The sequence below is a fragment of the Mus caroli genome, chromosome 11 (genome assembly GCF_900094665.2).
Source record: "Mus caroli chromosome 11, CAROLI_EIJ_v1.1, whole genome shotgun sequence".
In the NCBI taxonomy this organism is placed as follows: domain Eukaryota; kingdom Metazoa; phylum Chordata; class Mammalia; order Rodentia; family Muridae; genus Mus; species Mus caroli.
The window spans coordinates 55174698-55196883 of NC_034580.1; the positions used below are offsets into that span (position 1 = coordinate 55174698).

The 22186-nt window shown below is 48.1% G+C and overlaps 2 protein-coding genes across 5 annotated transcripts in view; one reads left to right on the plus strand and one right to left on the minus strand.

Annotated features, from left to right (window-relative positions):
• Positions 1-2388, minus strand: part of Tom1l2 (target of myb1 like 2 membrane trafficking protein) — a 121833-nt gene extending 119445 nt beyond the window's left edge. For all 4 annotated transcript variants that reach the window (XM_029483880.1, XM_021178426.1, XM_021178425.2 and 1 more), the window contains exon 1: positions 2246-2388. In XM_029483880.1, coding sequence (XP_029339740.1) covers positions 2246-2297 — 52 coding nt within the window. In that variant the 5' untranslated portion in view covers positions 2298-2388. The remainder of the gene's footprint in view (positions 1-2245) is intronic.
• A 153-nt stretch (positions 2389-2541) lies between these two features.
• The window catches only part of Drc3 (dynein regulatory complex subunit 3), a 42989-nt gene continuing 23344 nt past the window's right edge, over positions 2542-22186 (plus strand). The window contains exons 1-6 of the mRNA XM_021177334.2: positions 2542-2940; positions 3619-3717; positions 8069-8267; positions 12894-13010; positions 14235-14401; positions 19677-19823. Of these exons, the coding sequence (XP_021032993.1) occupies positions 8108-8267; positions 12894-13010; positions 14235-14401; positions 19677-19823 (591 nt within the window). The 5' untranslated portion in view covers positions 2542-2940; positions 3619-3717; positions 8069-8107. The remainder of the gene's footprint in view (positions 2941-3618; positions 3718-8068; positions 8268-12893; positions 13011-14234; positions 14402-19676; positions 19824-22186) is intronic.

Here is a 22186-nt window from a genome sequence, read left to right on the forward strand (position 1 = left end):
AGAGAAACCCTGTCTCGAAAAAAAAAACAAAAAGAAATAAAATAAAATAAAATCTTTTCAATATGAGAGGGGAGGCTGGAGAGATAACTCAGTGGTAGAGAGCACTGGTGCTCTCCCAAAGGATCCAGGTCAGACGCTCAGCACCCACATGGCAGCTCACAGCTTCTGGAATTCCAGTTCCAGGTCCTGACACCCTCTTCTGGCTTCTGTGAGCACAAGGAATCAAGTGGTGTATAGACATACATGAAGGCAAAACAAACACATAAAACTGAAATATTTATATATATACATGCACATATATGTGTTTATATGTAAACACGTAAAATTGCGGTATTTATATACACACACATATATACATATACATACAGAGAAAAAGAGATACTTGAGTGAACATCAGAGAAAGAAATGTCATAGAAGTGGGAAAAGACTTTCAGGTCCCAGAATCCATGATCACTTATAAAAGACACTTTATCAAAAAAGAACAGAATGGCAGGGCATGGTAGCGCACACCTTTAATCCCAGCACGTGAGAGGCAGAGGAAGGCGAATTTCTGAGTTTGAGGCCAGCCTGGTCTACAAAAAGTGAGTTCCAGGACAGCCAGGGCTACACCGAGAAACCCTGTCTCAAAAAACAAAAACAAACAAACAAAACAAAAGGAACAGAATGCTCCCAAATGTCAATTAACAGAAGAAAAAGCCTCCGTAAGTTTGTAGACCTAACAACAGAAAAGTAGGCTATAAATTCATATACAAAGTAGAAAACAAGCAAGTCTCTACTGCCTGAACTATAAGACCCATAAGGATAGTACAGAGCCCAGTTCAGAAAAGATGATTTCAACCAGCCGGCAGACCCAACTTTAATTTTCAAAAATGTTACATATGTGGGCGTTTTGTTTGCCTGTCTGTGCACCATTTACATGATATGTTTAGGTATGTATATAAAAGACACCAGAAGAGGGCAATCAATCCCCTGGATGTGAAGTTACAGCCAGTTGTGAGCCACTATGCAGCGCCAGGACCTGAATCTGGATCAACAGCCAATGTCTTTAACCGGTGAGCCAGTTCTCCTGCCCCAAGTTTGTTTGTTTGTTTTTAAAGCTAGTCAGAACTTTTGACTGATCTGTTGGCATAAGCTCCCACCTTGGATGAAAGGCCAAATTGCTTTATTATTCATTACTTGCAGTGCTGGATCCTAGATCAAATCCAGGATTTTGTGTGTGCTAAGCTAATGCTCTACCACTGAACTATTCCCTGGTCTGCCAGTGTTTTCTTCAGTAAGAAAACTTCACAGCGGCCAGTGCCGTTCCTTATGCAGCACACTGACCGCCTCTAACTCCTTACACTACTGACAGCTGCTCTGATTACTCTACTACCACTTAATGTAGTGGGAGAGCAAGAGGCAATGTAAGGAGGCGCTTAATATCAACAAGGAAGATTCAGAACTTTAGAACTTGAAGAGTCCCACCACATCTTATCTCCAAATACCCCATGTGGCAGACAAGAGAACGTCAAAATATAAAGCGCACAAGGTCAGGAGGAGCGTCCCTGGCAAAGTCACTACTGGAGTCCAAGTTTCCGGGATCCAGTGGACTGCTTATCAACAAAGCAGCCCTGCCTCCCTTCTTTCCTAGGAGGCCTAGGAGATTCTGCCCGCCATGCCATCCCCCTGCCAAGCCAGTCACTTTCCCGGAGGGCCTCCCCCATCCCAGTCCCTCCTACAGTCTGAGTTGCAGCTCAAATTAGAAGTCGTGCAGCATGGGGCATTTTCTGGGAAAGTGCCCAGTCTCAAAGCCATTGGTACCAATGAGCAGGGACAAGGACGGAAGAAAGAGTTCCAGTCCACAAAGGCTCCGGGAGACAGAGGCCCTGGGAGCAAAGGCAGCGAGATACCTGGGGAAGAGTACTCGCAGTGACATCTCCCAATTATGCAAGGGTAAGCAGACTAGCATGGACACTACTTCTGGGGAGAGACTTGAAAGGCTGGGCCCTGATGGGCAGGGATGCCGGGGACCTCTCTAAGTCCAATCGGCACCTCGGGGGAGCCTCCTTGTAGGGTGAGGTGGCACCAGCGTCAGGCAGAGGCCTCGTGACAAGGATGCCCAGTCCACCTTTGAGATGACACCACTTATTGGCAGAGGCCCAACCCGCACGTGAGGCGATATCAGTGCCGGGAGGAGGCCCGCGGATCTCACCAGCCCGGTCAGCCGCTGTGGCTCACTCGACGCCTGCCCCACGCGCGGCCTTACCAAGACACTGCCCTACAGGGGTGCTGAACGGATTCCCCAGCAGGAACTCCATCTCGGCGGGCCTCGTTCCAGCCCGGACTCCTGTGTGCCACGGGTCTCCGCTGCCCGCGCCGCGTTCTGCCCTGACTGACACTTGCCCCCGCCCCACCCTCCGGAACGCTGAGCGCCGGGCCTGACCTCGCCCTCTCAGTGCATCTCTATTGGGCAGCGTCTAAACAGCCCACTTCCGATTGGACGACACTCTACTCTCAGTGAAGTCCCACCCACCCCGCGGCGTCCGATTGGGCACGAAGCAAGCTAAGTCACTGGGGTCTCGGTCAACCTAGCGGCACAACCTCCGGACCCGCCTCCAAATGAGTGGCCGTTCTTCTTGATTCATTAGCACGTTGGTCAGTCTAGAGAATCTTTACTATTATTGGATAAAAGGTGTGTCGATCATTTACATAGGCGGGCAGAAAGAAAGCGTAACTAGAAGTTGAAGCTCGTTGACTGTGCTGATTGGAGAAACGTTTGTTTTCTTCAAGTCTGGTTGGTGTTAGAAACGTTTCCCCACCCAGAAATATGGCCACGTGACGAATCAACTTTCACCCAGGATATTTATCGCCTGACTTCCCCTTAGCAACCAAGTGGCGGTGCTTGGTTCCCCAGCAACCAAACGAAGCGTCTACTGCAAGGAGAGAGAGTCCTTAGGAAAGGTAAGAATCAAGAGTTTAGGCTCCAGAAGATTAGAGGTTGCATGATTGAGGTCTGTTTTGTAACTCTTCTTGGAGGACTCCGACCTGACCCGTCTCATCTGTAAAATGAGCACACATGTCATTTTTACACTTGTACTGAGACTTAATCGGGCTTTTGAAAGAGAAAAGTGCGTATAAAATCTTAAAGCAGCAAAAGCAAGTAGGAAAAAGGCCCATCAGCCAGTTTCCTGGCCTGATTCGTTTCATTGAAAGAGAGGTACCCGATACACTGATAACTCCTTCTAGAGTTTGGCTATTATATCCATCCTCTTGATCTGCAATAAGGTATTTCATTTGGTGCCGTATGAAGTGTTTGCGATGAGAATAAAGATATCAAGGTTCCATCTCAGTCTCTGTCAGTAATTCACTCTATGACTTTGGTCACAGACACACACACACACACACACACACACACACCACACACACACCTCAAGCCTCAATTTCCCTATCTGGGAAGTAGGGACACTAAGATGTCCCTTTTAAATAGCTCCCAGAACTGGCATGGAGTTAAATAAGTGGCGTGCACTGAGAGTAAGACAAGGACTTATTCTCATCAGTTGCTTTTATTCTCATTACTTTGGAACTCATAGGGTCTGCATAGTGTTTCAGGTCCAGCTAACCCAGGCTCTTGTTTCCCAGGGAAACCAGTGAAGAGGCTACCTGGTTGATTTGTTTGTAAAGCTTTCTACTGCTTCTCCACATCCTACCTCTGGCCTTCACCAAGGACACTATCATCAGGCAAGTCAACGGGACCCCCATTTAGATAAATTATTAACATCCTCCCCATAGGGGAGGATTCTTTGGGCCTTGTTCTGTAGGCAGAGAACATGTGACAATGTCTGTTCCTAGTGTGCTGGATACAATAGAGTTGTGATTAAGAAAGTGGATTCTGTGTTAGACATGAGGTCGTGCCTCTTGGTACATCTTCATATTAGTCAATCGAGAAATTTCTGTTACAGAGATCCCTACTGTGTGCTTTCATAGTTCCATACACCCACTAACCTGTCAATGTTTGTAAGTAGATATTGGGATGATTTATTTAATTCAAGTGTGGTTCAGAAGTCAGGCCACACCTCTTCAGTATCCTTTCACAAGGTTGGTTATAGAGAGCCGCTCTGACCTTGTAGCTTTCACAAAGTTCTCTCTTTCCCTCCTTACAGATGTGAGCAAACCCTGCTTCCCCTGATACCTGGGCCAAGACATACCTGAATTGCAACTTTACTCTCTTAACTAAGCCTGCCACCGTGCCAGGAGTCATGTAGACTAGGTCAGGTCAGGTCACATGGTATAGAACTAAAAGCCACCACTGTCCCCCCATCCCTCCAAAACTGTGAGTCGTAAAGTCCCTTTGTTCTCTGGATCTGAGGGAGCTAATGGAACTGGAAGATTTGTCTTTCTCTTCTGGGCACCTTGTGGCTGCCTAGATTCTGATGCAATCTCTCCTAGTGCCCTCTCACTTCAGGGCTCCTCATGGCTGTCTGTGGCCTCGAACCTCTGACTCTCCTAGAAAAATTCTTCTGGAGGGCAATTGATTTCAGCACTACTCCTCTTTCAAACACTATTATTGGGTCAATCAATTACTTTAGCTTAGGCATAACCTTCCAAACTAGATTTTGTCTCAGACCTTCATATAAACTAAGTTCCTAGTGATGTCCCACCCCTCTGTATTACAACCACTCTGGTCACTCACTCTTCCCTCCCCTCCCCTCCCCTCCCTTTCCTTTCCTTTCCTTTCCTTTCCTTTCCTTGTTTGTTTGTTTGTTTGTTTGTTTGTTTTGACACAGGTCCCTCTGTGTAGCTCAAGCTGGCCTCATACTATGTAGACCAGGCTGGCCTCAAAGAGTCACAGGGATCCGCTTGCATCTGCCTCCCAAGCGCTAGGACTACAGGCATGCACCACCACTCCTGGCTAGCCTCACTCCTTTTGTAATTCTTGCCACAACAGCTATAATGAAAACTAAAATCCGATCCATCTCCACCTTACAAGCCAGCCATTATGGAATACAAATGCAATACAGACCCTGTATTACTTCTGCTTTCCAGCTTGGGGTCTTCACTGGGCTATCATCTCTTCTTGCTTTCTTTTCTTTTTATCCCTCATATTGTATCTTCCCTGACCAAGCCAGCTGTCCCTACTAAGTGCTTTCACCATTCCCCACACCTACTAAGATGTTTGTCAGTAAATGTTGGTGTAACCATTTAATTCAACTCTGAAACAAAGGACCTGTCCAAGGCTCACAGCATGTGGTAGTTATTTGATATGGATGTGTGGACTAAATACAAGTCCTTTCTTAGACAGATGTAAAAAAAAGAAAGAAAAGGAAAGGGAAAAAAAAAGCTAGGCAGTGGTGGCCCACGCCTTTAATCTCAGCACTCAGGAGGCAGAGGCAGGTGGATTTCTGAGTTTGAGACCAGCCTGGTCTACAGAGTGAGTTCCAGGACAGACAGGGCTACATGGAGAAACCCTGCCTCAAAAAACAAAAACAAAAAACAAAAAAAAAAATGGACAGATGTAGAGTGGGGAGTTATCTACCTAACAGGAAAAAGACTTAAGCTGGTGACGTTACTTTTCAAAAGATACACAGTCAGAGGCAAAGTCCTCTCTGGGTGTAATCATTTAGCACAGTTCTTGCACCAATCCTACACTGCACAGAACCTGCTGAGCTGGACTGAACGCTAGCTTGCATGACTGAAAGCCAGCTTGACCTGTCACAGTTAATGGGCTTTGATGAAACAGAGGTCAAAGTCTTGACACCAGAATTGAGTCATTTCCCAAAGCACAACACCTTAAAAAAAAAAAAAAAGTTCTGTGTACTTTTCAGGTAACATCTGACAAATGAACCACTTTAAAAGATTTCCCCAGAGGTAAAATTTTGAGGTTAGTGGTAAATTATGAGGAACTTTAAGGGAAACTGTTTAGGAAGAATAGGATGCTGATACGCACAAGAGCTGCTTGGGAAGACTGAGTCTGTCAGTCGGTCACACTGAGGAAGAAGAGTCAGTCAGTTACCCTGAGGAGGAAGAGTCAGTCAATCAGCCAGCCACCCTGAGGAGGAAGAGTCAGGCATTCAGTCATCCTGAGGAAGAAAAGTCAGTCAGTCACACTGAGGAGGAAGAGTCAGTCAGTCAGCAGTCACCCTGAGGAGGAAGAGTCAGTCAGTCAGTCACCCTGAGGAGGAAGAGTCAGTCAGTCAGTCAGTCAGTCACCCTGAGGTGGAAGAGTCAGTCAGTCAGTTACCCTGAAGAGGAAAAGTAGACAGGAGAGAGTAGGAAGACAAGGTTGAGGTTTTGAAGGATCAGGGCACAGATGGAAAAAGAGCAGGGACCATGGAAGATACTAACATCCTTCACACTAGATAAGATATCAATGACAGGCCTAAGAAGCCAGTCCATCCAAGTATAACCTGTGAGCCAGCGAGCTCATTGCAGTGACTTACAGAAGGATGAGTGGCTCAAAGGCACTCATCACTGAAAAGCCAACCCCAGTATGGGTGACAAATCATGCCAGTTTGGTCCTAGAGCTCTAAGTCTAACTTACAGACTGCTCTTATCAAAGATAAGTCTTTTCTTCCTCAGAAATTGTTTACTCCTCATATATAAACTCACTTTTCTTTGTGTGGTTGATTTGGTTTGGTTCGATACAGGGTCTCTCTACATAGCCTTGGCTATCCTGGAACTCACTATGTAGAATTAGGCTGGCCTGAAACTCACAGAGATCCTCTTGCCTCTGCCTCCCTCCCAGATACTCGGATTAAAGGCATGCACCATCATGTGTGGCTCTCTATCAGCTCTTCAGCAGCATCCTAGTGTTGTAACTCTGTGAGCTTCCTGCATTCTATGAGTCACACTCTCTCTCCTGGGAGGAACCTTTTAAATCAGAGGAACTGGCTCTACAACATGGGGTAGGGAGTGGAAGGGAAGAGCAGGCAAGAGTTATTGACATCCGAATCTTTGATTGGGATAGTGAAGGAATAGAAATAAATACTTATATCTGCTGCATTCACATGGATGGTACCAGAGAAAAGAGGGCAGCAGTCTTAGAAGAAAGACAGATTGTCAGGATTCATAGCAGAGCAGTCTTGGGAGTTGCTCTGGCCCTGTGGAATAGAAGGCAGAGGGAAAGGGCACCTGGAATCAAGATGAGGAGAACCAGAGGTCCAGGGAGACTAGTGGTCAAAGGTCAGAGGTAAGAAAGAAGATGAGACACAAGTGGGGGCAAAGGGGAAGATAGAATCCCAGAGTTTTCACAAGGCAAAATTCCAGTGGGCTCCCAGAAACATAATGCCCCGCCTTTCTGGGGTTGGAAATGGTCACAATGAGGTCTGAGTATCTAGTCCTCTGGGGCTGTGATCTACCCAGCCAAGCATGGCAGTCAAGTACAATTAACCCAACACAGAGACCCTGCCTTCACCATGGTGCCTCAGCAGATCCCTTTGGGCCATTAGCAACTGAACCTGATTTAGGTTTAAGTAACAGAGAAATTAATGTAAGAAATCCAAACTTACAGAAAGAGACACAAACAGGTATAGGGCTGGACTTAGGACAGCCAGCAAGTAGACACCAGCTGTATGTGTTTGTCCTTATCCTGATCTCTACCTAACCATGTGCCTGGCAAGCACTAGTTACATAGGTTCTTCTCAGACAAGCAGCATACGTTCGCTCTCATTCTGAGACCCCAAGGTTCCCATTTCTCAAGGGATTCATGGCCACATTGGGTCAGTGTCTCCTCATGTATGACTGTCTGCCCCGGGATGAAGTGTTCTCAGAAGGGCCACTGGGGGCTGGCACTTCCAAGGATCACTGTCAGTGACTTGTACCAAGAGACCGAGGTGAAGACAGAAACAGAAGGTCAGAGACTAGCCTTGAGGGGACCTGAGAACTATAGACTAAGGAAACCACTGTGGGCACCAGCCCTGTGGGCCCATGTAGAGGCCAGCTGTGGCTGTGAAGTCAAATGCCTGGGGCAGCCTTCCAGCAGTGCATTTGCCTTAAGGTACAGCAGGCAAGGGATGGAAGTGGATAGCCTGTGGCCTCCTGACAGGCCCTGACATCATGTCAAACACAGCCAAATTCTGTTCTCAAACCAAAGGAACCGTATGTGAAGGAGGAACCCAATTTCTCAGCGAAGATGAGCCGGCCATATGACTCGATGGAGCCAAAAGTAATGGACGATGACATGCTCAAAGCAGCTGTCGGGGAGCAAGGGCCCCAGGAAGAAGCTGGGCAGCTAGCCAAGCAGGAGGGCATCCTCTTCAAAGATGTCCTGTCCCTGCAGCTGGACTTCCAGAGTATGTATTCTGGGTGTCAGCAATGTGACCTGGGTGGAGCTGGGCCTCCCTGACTTCCTGTGCCCTATTTCAAATCCCCAGAGTCCACACAGAGGGGCAGCCAGCGCACACCAGTGTGAGAGCCCACCAGACACAGGACCAGGGGCACATTGTATCAACTCAATCCAATAGTTCCATCATTTGTCCACAATACTCCTTCTGAATAACAGCAGCAGCAACAACAACAAAATATAGAATTTTCCTAAACCATGCTCTCCCTGTTATATGACTCCACACTGATTTAGATTGGAGTACTTCATAGAGAACCAAGGAGACCCCACATTGGAGCCAGGGTAGGAGTGCAGGGAGACAGAGGAGGAGCCAGCACTGGAGGGAGTGGCTTTAGGGGTAGTGTGTCAACAGAAGCAGGGGTGGCCTGGTAAAGATAGGCAGAGACTTACTCTCTCAATGTCCCCATCTGCAAAATAGGAAGTAGCTCCTATCACAATTTCTGGATGGGAAGAAGAATGAGACAACCTGTATGCAGTGCTTGGATCATGCTGGGAAACCACTGAGTGTGACCCCGTGAGCCAGGACAGATGGCACGAAAGGGAGGAAGAGCTTAGCTTAGTACAAATCTCAGTACTTGGGAGGCAGAGGCAGTAAGACCTCCAGTTCAAGGCCAGCCCAGGATATGTAGTGAGTCCCTATCCCCAAAACACGAGGAGTGAGTAGGGGGTGATTAGAGAAATAGCTCATTGGTTAAGAGGAATGGCTGCTCTTCCAGAGGACCCAGGTTCAATTCCCAGCACCCACATGGCAGCTCACAACCATCGAAAACTTCATTTCCAGGGATCAGATGCTCTCTCCTGGCTTCCACAGGCACTATATTCATGTAATACACAGACATGTGCACAGGCAAAACACCCATGCATATCAAATAAGAACAAAAGAAAAATATGTGAACTGAGAAAACAGATCAGTGGTAGAGGGCTTATTATGCACAGTGCTACTAACTTAATCCCAGAACTACCCAAAAAAGGAGCAGGAAAAAGAAGGAGAAGGTAGGTGAGGACCCTGAGCCCTCTGCTTTCTGAGTAGGTGAGGTCTCAGAAAGTGACCTAGTCTTGGGCCCTAGCTGCCTAGGCATTTGGCCAACAACAAAGATGCAGGACTCCATACCAAAGACTGGAGGCAGCCATAAGTGGGCAGGCCGGGCCTTGTGTAAGTCCACAGGGCTCCTGGGTGTGGCTGGCCTCCAGGAATGACCCAGAGCTGCAGTTTCCCTGAGAGGAGGAATGGATGAGGACCAGCCACTCCCTTCCCCCCTCTCCCACCTAGTGGGCATCCTGCTGGTACTGAGCAAGTACCTAAGAGATGCCAGAGGCTCTTCCAGGCAGGCATTCCAATTCAGCACAGTCCAAGAGACAAAGAGCCCTACCTTGACCGAGCTGATGTGAGGCAGACAAATAAGACAGAAAATGAGATTGTTCCAGGCAGTACTGCTGTGCGGGTAGACAGAGCAAATGAAGGAGAAAGGAGATTAGAACTAGTTGAAGTGTTTTCTACAGTGGCCAGAGCCTTGCCAAGAAGGTGAGACTTGAAGAAGCACTAGCAGAGATGAGGAAGGGAGCCGTGTGCAGATCTGGGGAGGTGGGGTGGTATGTGAGATTCGGGAGAACAACTGTGAAAGGCCATGAGGAGGCCAGAGGCAGCCTGAGGAGGCCTGCTGAGGAAGCCAGTGTGGGGACAGGCCAGGGAGTTCGTGTTGTCAGCAGGTGCTTGCCCCGGACAATGAAATATGTTTGGCTTTTATAGTGAGTTGGGATCCCCCAAGCATTCTGAATAGACACAGGATAGGGTGGGACTTGAGTTCTCACAGAGACCTGCAGGGGTGGGTCGGTGGGAACAGGGATCTGGCGAGGAGCCTGCTACTGTGTCCCAGGCAATAATGATGATGCCTTTGTCAAGGAGGTGGTCACGGAAGTGGACGTGGTGGCTGTGTGAAAGATTAAGCTAGCTTCTTGGCAGGAAGTTCCTCTGGAGCTAACTCTCAGACACATCCTTGTTTGTCAGTATAGTTGGGCGTTTTCACATCATCTGTTGCTGTCTGAGGTAAAGCCTGGTTCAGGTGTGCCACCTACCTAAAGTGGCTCAGCGGTAAGCCACCATAGCCTAGGGTAAATCAGGGCTGGGTTTCAGCCTGTCAGACAGCAGGGCCACAGTAGGTGCCAGGAAAAATCCAGACCAGAAGTAGGAGGTGGCTAGGAGCCTTGGGCAGAACTGAGCCCCACCCCAGAAACACGCAGAGACAGACAAAATCGGGCTGGAAAGTCTGGCAGCAAACAGAAACCTAAGCAACAGATTCTTGTGCTGCCTGGTTCTGACTACAGCAGGGAGGACATAGGTACCACTCCCGCCCCAGGGGGAAGCATCGATCGATCGATCAAAGGATTCTGCTGCCCTAAGACCCGTGATGGGGTCAGAGCACCTCCACATTTTGAACCTCAAACCTCACCAACAGGCCCCGTCTCTTCGATAAATATGAGCTGTCAGTAGAATTTTATTTTATACTGGGGATTGAAACTACAACCTTGGGCAAACAAACTACACGGGTGTTCTATCACTGAGCTACATCCCCAGGTTTGTGGCACTTTCATGCCTGGTACCTGCAGACGTTGGAAGGTGGTGTTGATCTCCTGCAACAGTTACAGATGGTTATAAACCACCAGGCAGGCGCTGGGAACCAAACCCGGGTCCTTTGTACGAACAAGTGCTCTTCACCAGGGTCACCTCCCCACCACCACACCTGTCCCACATCCTCTTTTTCCTGTTCATTTTGAAGCAGGCTCCCACTACGCTGGCTGGCATTGACCTTGTTAGCCTCCTGGCTCAGCCTCCTGAGCAGTTAGGATTATAACGAGTAGCACTCGTCTCAGCTTGAGCTCACCACACATCCCAGGCTAGACTTAAGCTCTTGATGCTTCGTTCTCCCGACACAGGTGTGGACGCCATGCCAGGCTCTTAGTAGTGATTTTTAAAAGTCTCTCACTTCTATTTTACTTCATTTCTTTAAGTGAATAAAGTCTAAAGTTTCTGAAATTGGTTGTGTAGATGAGGCTGGCTTCAAACTCAGAGATCCACCAGTCTCTCCTGAGTGTGACAACCATTGTTGGACTAGCTGGACCATAACCTGTAAGCCATTCTAATAAATCATGTATACACACACACACACACACAAACACACACAAGAGCCATTGTTCTATCTCTAAGCCATATGCACAAAGTACCCCAAGTGGACATTTGGAAATATAGACTTTGTGTGTATATATTGCATGTATGCAGGCACACATGTGTGCACATGTGTTTAGAGCCAAAACATCTATGTATGTATGTGTATGTATGTATGTATGCTCTGATGTTCTGTTTCTTCCTATGATTAATACAGGGAGCTAGAGCAATAACTCAGCAGTTAAGGGCACTGGCTGTCCTTCCAAAGGACCTGGGTTTAATTCCTGCAACTTTAAGTCCAGGGTATCTGATACCCTTTTCTGACTGCAGAAGTTCACACATGGTATATACACGTACATACAGGCAAACATTTATACGTATAAAGTAAAAGTAAAGGAGAATTTTCTTTAGTTTTGAGATAAGCATAATGCAAATAGGTTTTAAAGGAGCACACAACAGCAGAGATTCAGGGTTTATGGAGGGAGGCTGGGAGGCACTGAACTGGTCCCACTGGCCTCTACGTTTCAGTGTGGGTTTGTTTATACCTAAGTACTACTCAGGTTTTTTTGCTTCCAGTGACAGAAACTCTAGCCATACAACACACGCAGGGAAAGAAGAGCTACACAGCCAGGATGGGTCCTCATGACCGCAGGGTCTCTGCTGCCAAGATGTCTGGGCCCCACCTTTCTGTTTCGAGAGTGATTGTCCCAGTGGCTGCTCTATTCTGCTCTCACACACCTATGAATATTTCTAGGATGTATCTAGAGACAGATTTTAAAAAGTTGCAGGTCTAGCTGGTATGGTGATGCATTCCATTAATCTCAGCACCTGAAAGACAGAGGCAAGTGGATCTCTGGGAAGTTTGAAGCCAGCCTAGTCTACATAGTGAGGTCCAGGACAGTCAGGACTACACAGTGAGACACTAACTCAAGAAAAGAAAGGGGGAGGGGAGAGAAAGGAAAATAAATAAATTGCAGGTCAAGAGGCACAGATGGTAAATATTCCAATAAATATTACCCAATGACCCTCCAAAAGTAAAACCAGTTGAGTGACCCTCCCCCATGATGGCTTCTGCTTGTAGCCTATGTTCCAAGGTAGCCCTGTTTCCTTAGAAGCCCCAGCCATGCCCCTGGGGCAGTGTGAGTAAGTCTCCTGTCCCTAAGAAGGCCCAGCTCACCTCCACAGACACCTGCTTAGCAAGCCCTTGCCACACCAGATCTCTTTGATCCTGTCCAGTGGCCCTGGGGAACAGTGCTGGCGGTCTCGGTCTCGCACTCAGGTGCTCCTCCCCTGGGCGAGTCCTCCTCTGGGGAAGGCAGAGAGTTGCAGAGCCCCATGTGAGTACACTTCAGTCTTCCGGGGCACAGGCACAGAGCTCTCGTCTCTGTCACATCCGGGCACTCTGGTTGTTTTCAGACATCCTCCGCATCGATAACCTCTGGCAGTTTGAGAACCTGAAGAAGCTGCAACTGAACAACAACATCATCGAGCGCATCGAAGGCCTGACGAACCTCATACACCTCGTCTGGCTGGGTAAGGCCTGGCTCCATGTCTGCCAAGGACATCCATGGCCTCCCCGAAGAATAATCGCCATGACACCCAGCTGCCAGCCGGTTGTTAGCCCAGGCACAGCAGAAATGCTGTTGGTCAGGAGCAAGAAAGCGACAGTCTGTGAAAAGCCTGGGAGGTGTCTTGTGCTGGGCAAAAGCATGGCAAGGATGTGCTTCTGCACACCAGGCAGGCTACTCCATGCTACCTGCCAGCCTCTCAGGCTGGTGGGCGCAGGGACAGCCCTGGACTGGCATTTTACATAGGCACGGAGGACAGCTGACCATCCCAATGAGCACAGAGCATGGCCATGTGCTGATTGTGGCCAGCTTGTACTTCATAAGAGGCTTCAGGGTTCACGCACCATCCCCACTGTAGTACTGAACAAGCCAAGAGGACAAGTTAGGTGAAGGCCTCAGGCTCCCTTGTCAATCTCTGACCAAACTTTGTCAAACTTTGCCCTCACTGCCAAGGTCACTGGGATCTTGACCTCTTAGGTGCTTCCTCGCCTAGTGAGGGGCAAGGGACCATCTAAAGGACAAAAGGGGCCAAGCTGAGAGCTCCTCTGACACGTCTTATTTAGACTCCACAGAGAAGTTCAATGGCTGTTGTTATCCTAATGGATGGAAAGGGATGTAAGGCTCAGAGAAGCACAGCCAAGCAGCAGCAGCGCTAAGCTAACCCCACCCCTGCCTCGATCCCAAAGCGCATGCTCCTCCATTCTGCCAGGCTTCCAGGAGCCATCACCAACGTAGTTCTCAGTCTCCAACGCACTCTCAGATGTGCTTGCACTGCTATCGGGAGCCTTAGGAACCCCACTAGTGGGTTAAGGGGCCACTTCACAGAGGCAGCCCCTGAGGCTCCAAGAGGCTGACTGGGCCCAGGGCTCCTGCTCAGGCCCCCTGTGTTATACCCTAGTACCCATTGACACTGGTTCCTGGTCCATCTGCATGGCTGCGGTTCCAGCCCAGGTTCCGAGCAATACCCAATACCCAGATCCAGCAGGTCAACTTGTCTCTTGGGTGGATGGTAGACAGAGGACTTCAGGAAAGAGGCCATCTAATGCTCCTAGAATCCCCAACAAGCCAGCTCCTCAGCTAAGTGTCACTCCCAAGAGCTCTAAGCCACCAGATAGCTTTGTTTCAGGACTGTCCCTTCTCTAGCCAAGCAGTGTAGCCTCAGACCCCTCAGAGTCCTCCTCTTTTACAGATTTGTCCTTTAACAACATCGAGGCCATCGAAGGCCTGGATACCCTGGTCAACCTGGAGGACCTGAGCTTGTCCAATAACCGGATCTCCAAGATGGACTCTCTAGATGCCCTGGTGAAGCTGCAGGTGCTGTCACTGGGCAACAACCAGATTAGCAACATGATGAATGTGAGTACCAGGCCTGGAGACCCATGTCACAAATACCACAGAGCCTCGGGCCATGGCAAAGCCAAGGTCTGAGGTGGTAGACACACAATACACCCTTTCCCTAGAAAGATCAAACATCCAAGTTATTCCACAAGGGCTTTGATTATATTGAAAGACCATGCTTAGTCCAACAAAACCCCCTCTTCGTACTAGGCTTCCTGGCCTCAGCTGTGGTCCCATGCGTGCTCTGTGTCTCATGCTCATGTGACAAACCTTTGCTGAAGTGAAAAACCTACTAGATATAGGGCATTTGTTCTATGTCCAATGAGACAGAGATGGCAGTACATGGTTCTTTTCGGGGTAACCAGCCATACCATCATCATCTAGATGAATGTGACAGCAAGTTAGGGTCTCAAAAACAGGGAAGCAATCCTTGTGGATGGTAGGAGGGCAGTCCAGATACCAAAAAGTGTCTGTATGACATCACAGTGGCCTGACAGTCGGGAGACAACAGCCGAGGCTCTGCTAATAATTACTGAGTGCTATGGTAGACGTGACCCTGTAGCTTCTACAGTTTAGCCACCAGCCCAGGGCTGTCTAATACCTTTCAAGACTCCATTTCCACATATATTAATCAGTTGGCCTGCCTTCAGTCCTAACTGTACACCCAAATGGCTTACATGAACAGGAGCGAGTCAAGGCACCAAGTTATTGCCCACATTTAAGTCTGTTCATCAAAGACAAACCAAACCCTAGAGGCAACACAGTCTTCACTTTGCATGTCAGACCTGAGTGCCAGCTTTCTGTGTCTCAGCTTTCTCACCTGTCAAATAGAGAGGGGACAGGAACTTACCAGCCCAGGCTAGGGGAGGAGATCTAATACAAGTACTTGGTGCTGGAGCAGCTCGCTCGCTCTCTCTCTCTCTCTCTCTCTCTCTCTCTCTCTCTCTCTCTCTCCCTCTCTTCCTTTTTTTTCTTCCCTGTTCCACTCCCCCTCCTTCTCCCTTGTCTGGTATACCATTGTAAACCTTAAAGTCATGACCGTCCAGCCTCTGCCACCCGAATGCTGGTTTACAGGTGTGTGTTCAGCTTAGGAGCAGGTTCTTAACACGCAGAGTCTGTTGTGGCTGACATCTTTGCTGAGGGAAAGGAAGTCAGGGATGATAGTCAACCTGACTCCAGAGCCTTGAAAGACATGAGAACCAGCTGGGCCATGGTGGTGGTGCATGCCGTTATGCCTTTAATCAAGCACTCGGGAAGGAGGCAGACAGGGGGTGGGGGGTGGGAGGAAGAATTTCCATCAGGCCAAAGGAGGATGGCTTCTTAGTATCAGGTACGTGAGCAGAAGCTAGAGAGGCATCTGGGAAACCTGCATGGAAGCCAAGAGTGCAGGCAGCCTGGGCGCTGAGATCAGGTTGCAGACAGCAGCATCTAGAGAAGCGTCAGCATGGAAACTCCGTGCTCGGGCATGTCCAGGGCTGAGGCCATGTACAGGAAGGAAAAGCACCACAGTCAGGGTAGACAGGGGCCGCGTGAATGGTTAATCAAGGGTAGTACCACCTAAGAGGCACTGCCTGAAAGAAACAAAAAGCTGGACTCGGGCTGGCTGGAAGCAAGGCTCAGCCAGGGCCTTGGGTGCAAGTGATTTGCCTGGGAGGTGACTTCTGGAAACTAAAGTGATCCAGTGGGGAGAGGAAAAGCCAGAGCTGGGTACTGTGGAGATCGTTGCTATGGGTGGTGGAGTCTTGATTCTGCTGGGTCTCAAGAACATCCAGACCTCCTCCCAGACGTGATTCCCTCGTTGCTGGAGCCCGCCTGAGGCACTGACCTTCAATTCTGTCCCCCGAGCAGCTAGAGTCACTCCATGCAGATTAGCTCCTTCCCAGCCTGTGGGTGAGCCTCTGGAGACATGGAGACCTTGCTGACACAGAAGATGACAAGGTGGAATGCTGCCAGGAAAAGTCTGTCCCGGCTGCAGCATCTGCTGCAAACAAGGGCACTTGTGGTGTGATTTAGGGCATGGCAGAGAGCTTATCAATAGGGTTTCAGGGATACTATGTGACTTACACCTCTGGGCTCCCACATCATTAGCATTTCCTCAGGGCTGTTTATCCTTATAGCATCCTTGTTTATATATGATAGGGAAGAGAGAAGGAGAAGTCTCCTCTCCACCCTCAGTGTCCCTTTAGTCTGCTAGGCCATTGAAGGTTCTATTCCTACCCTCAGACTATGTCATGTGTGAGCATGGGCAGCTGGGCAGCTGAAGTGAACAACAAAGTAAATCAGTCATCGACTTGTTATTAGTATGAAGTCTGCCTGGTAGGGCCAAACCCCAGAGGTCGTATAGTCTCAGAGGTTTGCTATCTATAACAGTTCAAAGCATTTCAACTCACCAGAACCCTTTCCAAATCCTGGCTCCAATTATCGGCTGCCCTCTGCTCTGTGAGATAAGGAACCCTCCTGCTGGCCAGCAGGGGGGCCAAGTAAGGCCTGGAAGGTGTGACTAGCAGAGTCAGCCCTGTTAGCTGCCACCTACCACCTGCTTGACACTGAACCCGTGACTTAGAATTTTGTGTGTCTGTTCGCACATCGATAAAATGTGATTAATAGTAGACCCCAGGGTTGTTGTGAAAACCAAATCAGTTACACTACTATATGCCTAATGCAGGATCTGGCACTAGTAGGTACACAAAAATGATGTCACTCAGGAATTTTCAGGTTCTAAGTTAACCCCAAATAGCATTTTTGGCTTGTGTTTGTTTTCTTTTTCTTCTTTTCTCTTTTATTTCTTTCCAGACAAGCTTTCTCTGTGTAGCCCTGGCTATCCTGGAACTCATGCTAGAGACCAGGCTGACCTCAAACTCAGAGCTCCACCTGCCTTTACCTCCTGAGTGCTGGGATTAAAGGCGTGCACCACCACCACCTGACTCCCCTTTATTTTTGTTATCTTTATTTTTTTATCCTTTCTTCTTTATTTTCTTCTCTATTAAAAAATCATTTCTGTTTTAGCATTGTTAGGGACATTATCCAGGAACTTGTATACAGAAGGTCCATGCTATGGCACTGACCTAACACTTCCAGCTTCAAACCCTGTTGTTGAACATTTAGCATCAGTTTCTGCCTTAGCATGTCCTGCATCCCAGATCTCATCCTTTGGATACTGGAAAATTTAACAAAGCTGAGGCCTTCCCCAGGCCTGGACAAAAGAGGCTGGAGAAGCTACAGAGGCTATGTCAAGATGCCCTACTTACAGCTAAGCCTTTAGTATTCTGTCTGTCACACTGCCCTGCAGCACCTAAACAGGAGGAAGCCTTCTTGCTCTCTCCAGTGGGGTGCTATTTGCCAATACTCTAGATGCACTTACAGCCTATCTCCAAAGAAAGAGAAAGACATGGAAAAGAGCCTGCAGGAGATCTGTGATACCTAGGTGTCCCCAGGGATGGCTGTATTCTGGAGACCTTAGGGACTGTGGATCCTCTTCACCTAACCAGGCAGTATCCTCTTTGTGACTTGACACGCCTCAGGCATTGGCTTCAAAACTAAGTATCTGTGCTCCGAGTCTTTCCTCTTTATTTGGCATCTAACTGCCTGCTGTTTCGTGATTTATTTATTTGTTAGATTTACCTAAGTACCTACTGATTGCATTAAAAACCCAGAAAAGGAATCCTAACTCAGTGCACAGAAGCCTCAGTTTTACTTTCTCTTTCAAACCATCGGCTTTCTTCTAATTTCCATGAGTATCCCTCCAGGCATCCAGCTTTTAAACATGTGTGATTGTCACATTGGTCCAGCTGTCCTCCAGACACCTGCCTTTGACTGAGCCCTCTCTTCTCCAGTCAGCACTTAGCATGATTATTGGCATAGCAGAGAGGGGATCCACTCCTCTGTGGGATCCCTCCAACACATGACCTGGGTTCTTTAAGGTAGCAGTCAAGGTTGCTTCCAGATGGTTGCATTGCATGCAGGGCGTGGCATGTGTCCATGAGCAGGATGCAGTAGAATAGGGCTCTCTACATCTGCACCAGCCCATCTGTAAGGTAAACTCCCAGGGTTGGGCCGCTAGATCACAGGGCATTGTGCATCTTTGTCAGACTTCTCTTATGAACCAGAACTGTTTACAGACCCACCCTGCCCCACCCCGCCCCGCCCCACCCCACCCTACCCCACTCTACCCCCATGCAGTGAAGGGGCAGCCTGCTCACTCTCACCTGCTACAACATATTTCATCAGCAACATTTTCTCTCTGTGGCTAAAAAACATAAAGGGGGCTCTTGAAAAAAGTATTTTAAAAAATAAACCAAATGCTGCTTTCCTCCATAAGCAAGACTCTGGTGGCTTCTGCTGTTCTTAGAGCACATTTAAATTCTTGCTGAAAGCCTCTGTTGTCTGCCTCTCCCAGTGTAGCTCATGTCCTTCCACCTGTGCCCTCCCCACTGCTCTGCAGCAACTTGGCTGAGTGCTGTTGGTGGCTGTGCCAAGCCCTCTGCTGCCTCAGGGCCTTTGGGTTCTTGGAATGTGCGGCCTCCCGGCTCTCCCATGGATGCTGTCTTAGTGAGGGTCTCTATTGCTATAATAAAACACCATGACCAAAAGCAACTTAGGGAGAAAGTTGCTTACACTTCCACATCAAAGGAAGTCAGGGCAGGAACTCACAGCAGGAAGCTGGAGGCAGGAGCTGATGCACAGGCCATTCCTGTCTAGCACACGGTGCAGTGTCTGTGTTCCAATGGTGCTGTCATGCAAGCATAGCCAAGCAGTTGATTTCCCCATTTTACTAAAACCAAAGCACAGGAAGAATAAATGGCTCCCAGTGAGATGCTCTGCCTGTTGTTGTCCAGTGAATGAAAGGCGAGCCAGCAACCCAACTCCATTTAACAGGAGACTTGGGACCTTCATGGGGGTTCTACTGTCTAAAAATGACACCCTATTCTAAGTGGCCACTCATCCAGAGGCTGTTGTGCACGCTGCTGACTGCTTTTCATAGCTTATTTCATGATACCGATGACACAACATGTCATTCTGCCCATTTTATAGAGGAGGAAGTCAAGGCTCATACACTAGACCCATCACCTGTCCTAAATCCCACAGCTGGGATTTGAGCGCTCCGATTCTTCTGAAAGCTTGTGGCTACTCTCAGGATTGAAATCTGTCTCAGAAGCCACGAGCTCTCACCTGACTGTATGCAGGGTGCCCTGGCCAGGTTGTGGACTCAGGAAGGGGGTAGAGGGGAGAAGCTGTTGTATGTGGTTCCAGTTCTGTGGCAGCAAGGAAAGCACCTCTGCTTCCCACTCCCCAGATCATCTACCTGCGCCGGTTCCCGTGCCTGCGAACACTCAGTCTCGCTGGGAATCCCGTTTCTGAGGCAGAGGAGTACAAGATGTTCATCTATGCCTATCTTCCTGACCTCGTGTACCTGGACTTCCGGCGCGTTGATGAGCAGATGGTAAACATCCCGGCTCTGTTCTCAGTGGGAGTCATGAGACAGTGAGACGCTCTCCCTGTCCATGGCTAAGAGAGCATGTTTTCCTGGCTGAGCCATTTCCCCTCCTGTGCACAGCCACTCCAGCAATAGTCTCCCAAGGCTTATCTCCTGTATGTTTCCAGGCCTCTGCTGCTTCTACACAACAGCCCAGGGCTAACAGACAGCTATTGTCTGTTTTCCAGGTGAAGACTCTAGGTGATTACGGGAAGATGGACAGTAAATTGTCTTGATCATGAGCTGGTGGCAGGGCTTGTATGAGCCTGGGAGCAATTCCATAGCAATTCCCTGAGGGTTGTCACTCCAAGCTGGGAGGGCCCCACTCTCATCCCCATCTTTCTGGAAGCACACATAAGCTGGCAACCAAGGGAAGCGACTCACCAAGACACTCCTGGTCAGTTACAGTTAATCTTGGAGTTGGCTCCTGGAAGTTCATCCCCATGCTGGGCCAGCTATAGTGTGTGTGTGTGTGTGTGTGTGTGTGTGTGTGTGCGTGCGCGCACGCCCATTTCTTCCTGACTCTGTCACCTCTCCCTTGCCATAAGGAATATCTGGACAGTGAAATGCTATCCTAGTGTCTACCTATATACAGACAGCTGAAATACCTACAGCTTATATAGAGAGCCCTGCCTTGAGGGACAAGCTGGTTTCTAAAGTCAAGTCTCAGTGCTGTTCACAGAAATAAGAGAAGTTAGAGAGCTGCTTCCCCATCCCCGACTACAGTGGGCTTTCCTGTAAAAGTATAAACCTGAGTATTTCTCTTGCTCTTTGAGTATGTGTGCGAGGGTGGTCTTGAACTATACAGCCAAGAATAACCTTGAACTCCTGATTCTTCTGCCTCAGTTTCCTAAATGCTGGGATTACAGATATGTAGTGCCTGGCTCTGAGATTTTTAATTCTGAGAATTATTCATTTATTTTATGTATGTGAGTACACTGTAGCTGTCTTCAGACACACCAGAAGAGGGCATCAGATCCCATTACAAATGGTTGTGAGCCACCATGTGGTTGCTGGGAATTGAACTCAGGACCTCTGGAAGAGCAGTCAGTGCTCATTAACTGCTGAGCCATCTCTCCAGCCCTAGTTCTGAGATTCTTAAATCCAATGGTTATGGTGACACACTCCTGTAACCCCAGACTTTAAGAAACTGAGGCAGGAGGATCAATAGTTTGAGGCAGCCTGAGCTAGATTCAGGACATCCTCGGTTACTCTAACCTCATCTCAAAAAATTAAAGACCAAGCAAGCAAACAAGCACTGCCTTTAACCCCAGTCCTGTCTCAGAGCAGGTTCTGACAATGTTCCCCTCTTGTAAACCCTTTTTACCTGAGAAAATATCCATTTCTATGGGTAAGTCGGTGTGCTGATGAAACAGTTATAAGTAATGAATCATAAAGAATTTTATTTTAAAACAATTCTTTGGTATGCATAAAATCTTACCTTTTGTTAAATGCAGTCGCTTAGTGCTCACTCAGGCCAAGTGTTTGCCACAGGTTTGATCTCCAGAAACAACATTTAAAAGCCACGTGTGAGGGGCTGGAGAGATGGTTCAGAGGTCATGAGCACTGGCTATTCTTCCACAAGACCTGATTCAATTTGTAGCACCCATGGGTGTTCCACAATCTCCTGTAACTCTACCCTAGAGGAATCCAAGGCCCTCTTCTGGCCTCAGTGTGCAGCTTGCATGTGATACAGTGTTACACAGACATCATTCAGTCCAAACACTCACACACATAAAATAAAAATAAATAATCTTTTAAAAAGCCAGGCATGGTCCAGGAAGATGTCTGAGCCAGTAAAGGCACCTGAAACCAATTCCTAGGCCCCACATGGTGGATAGAGAGAACTGACTTCCACAAGTTGTCCTCTGATCATTCATATGTTGGTGTGTGTGTGTGTGTGTGTGTGTGTGTGTACATATAGGCAAAACATTCATACACACAATAAATTAAATGTTAAAAAAAAAAAGACTAAGATCAGGTGCCTTTAATTCCAGCACTTTAGGAGGCAGAAGCAGGCAGATTTCTGTGGGTTTGAGACCAGCCTGATCTGTCTGGGTCATGAGGCCAGCCAGAGCTATGTAGAGAGATCCTGTCTTAAACAAACATTAAATCTTGGCTAGATATATAAACCGCAAGATGCAGAGAAACTTCAATAGTTTTAAGAGCTGATTAATATTTTGATTTTTCTAATTCTCAATGAGAAGAACTGTGTGGAATAAATACATACTATAAAATGGTAGAATTATTATTATTATTTTTTTTTTTTTTTGGTTTTTCGAGACAGGGTTTCTCTGTATAGCCCTGGCTGTCCTGGAACTCACTCTGTA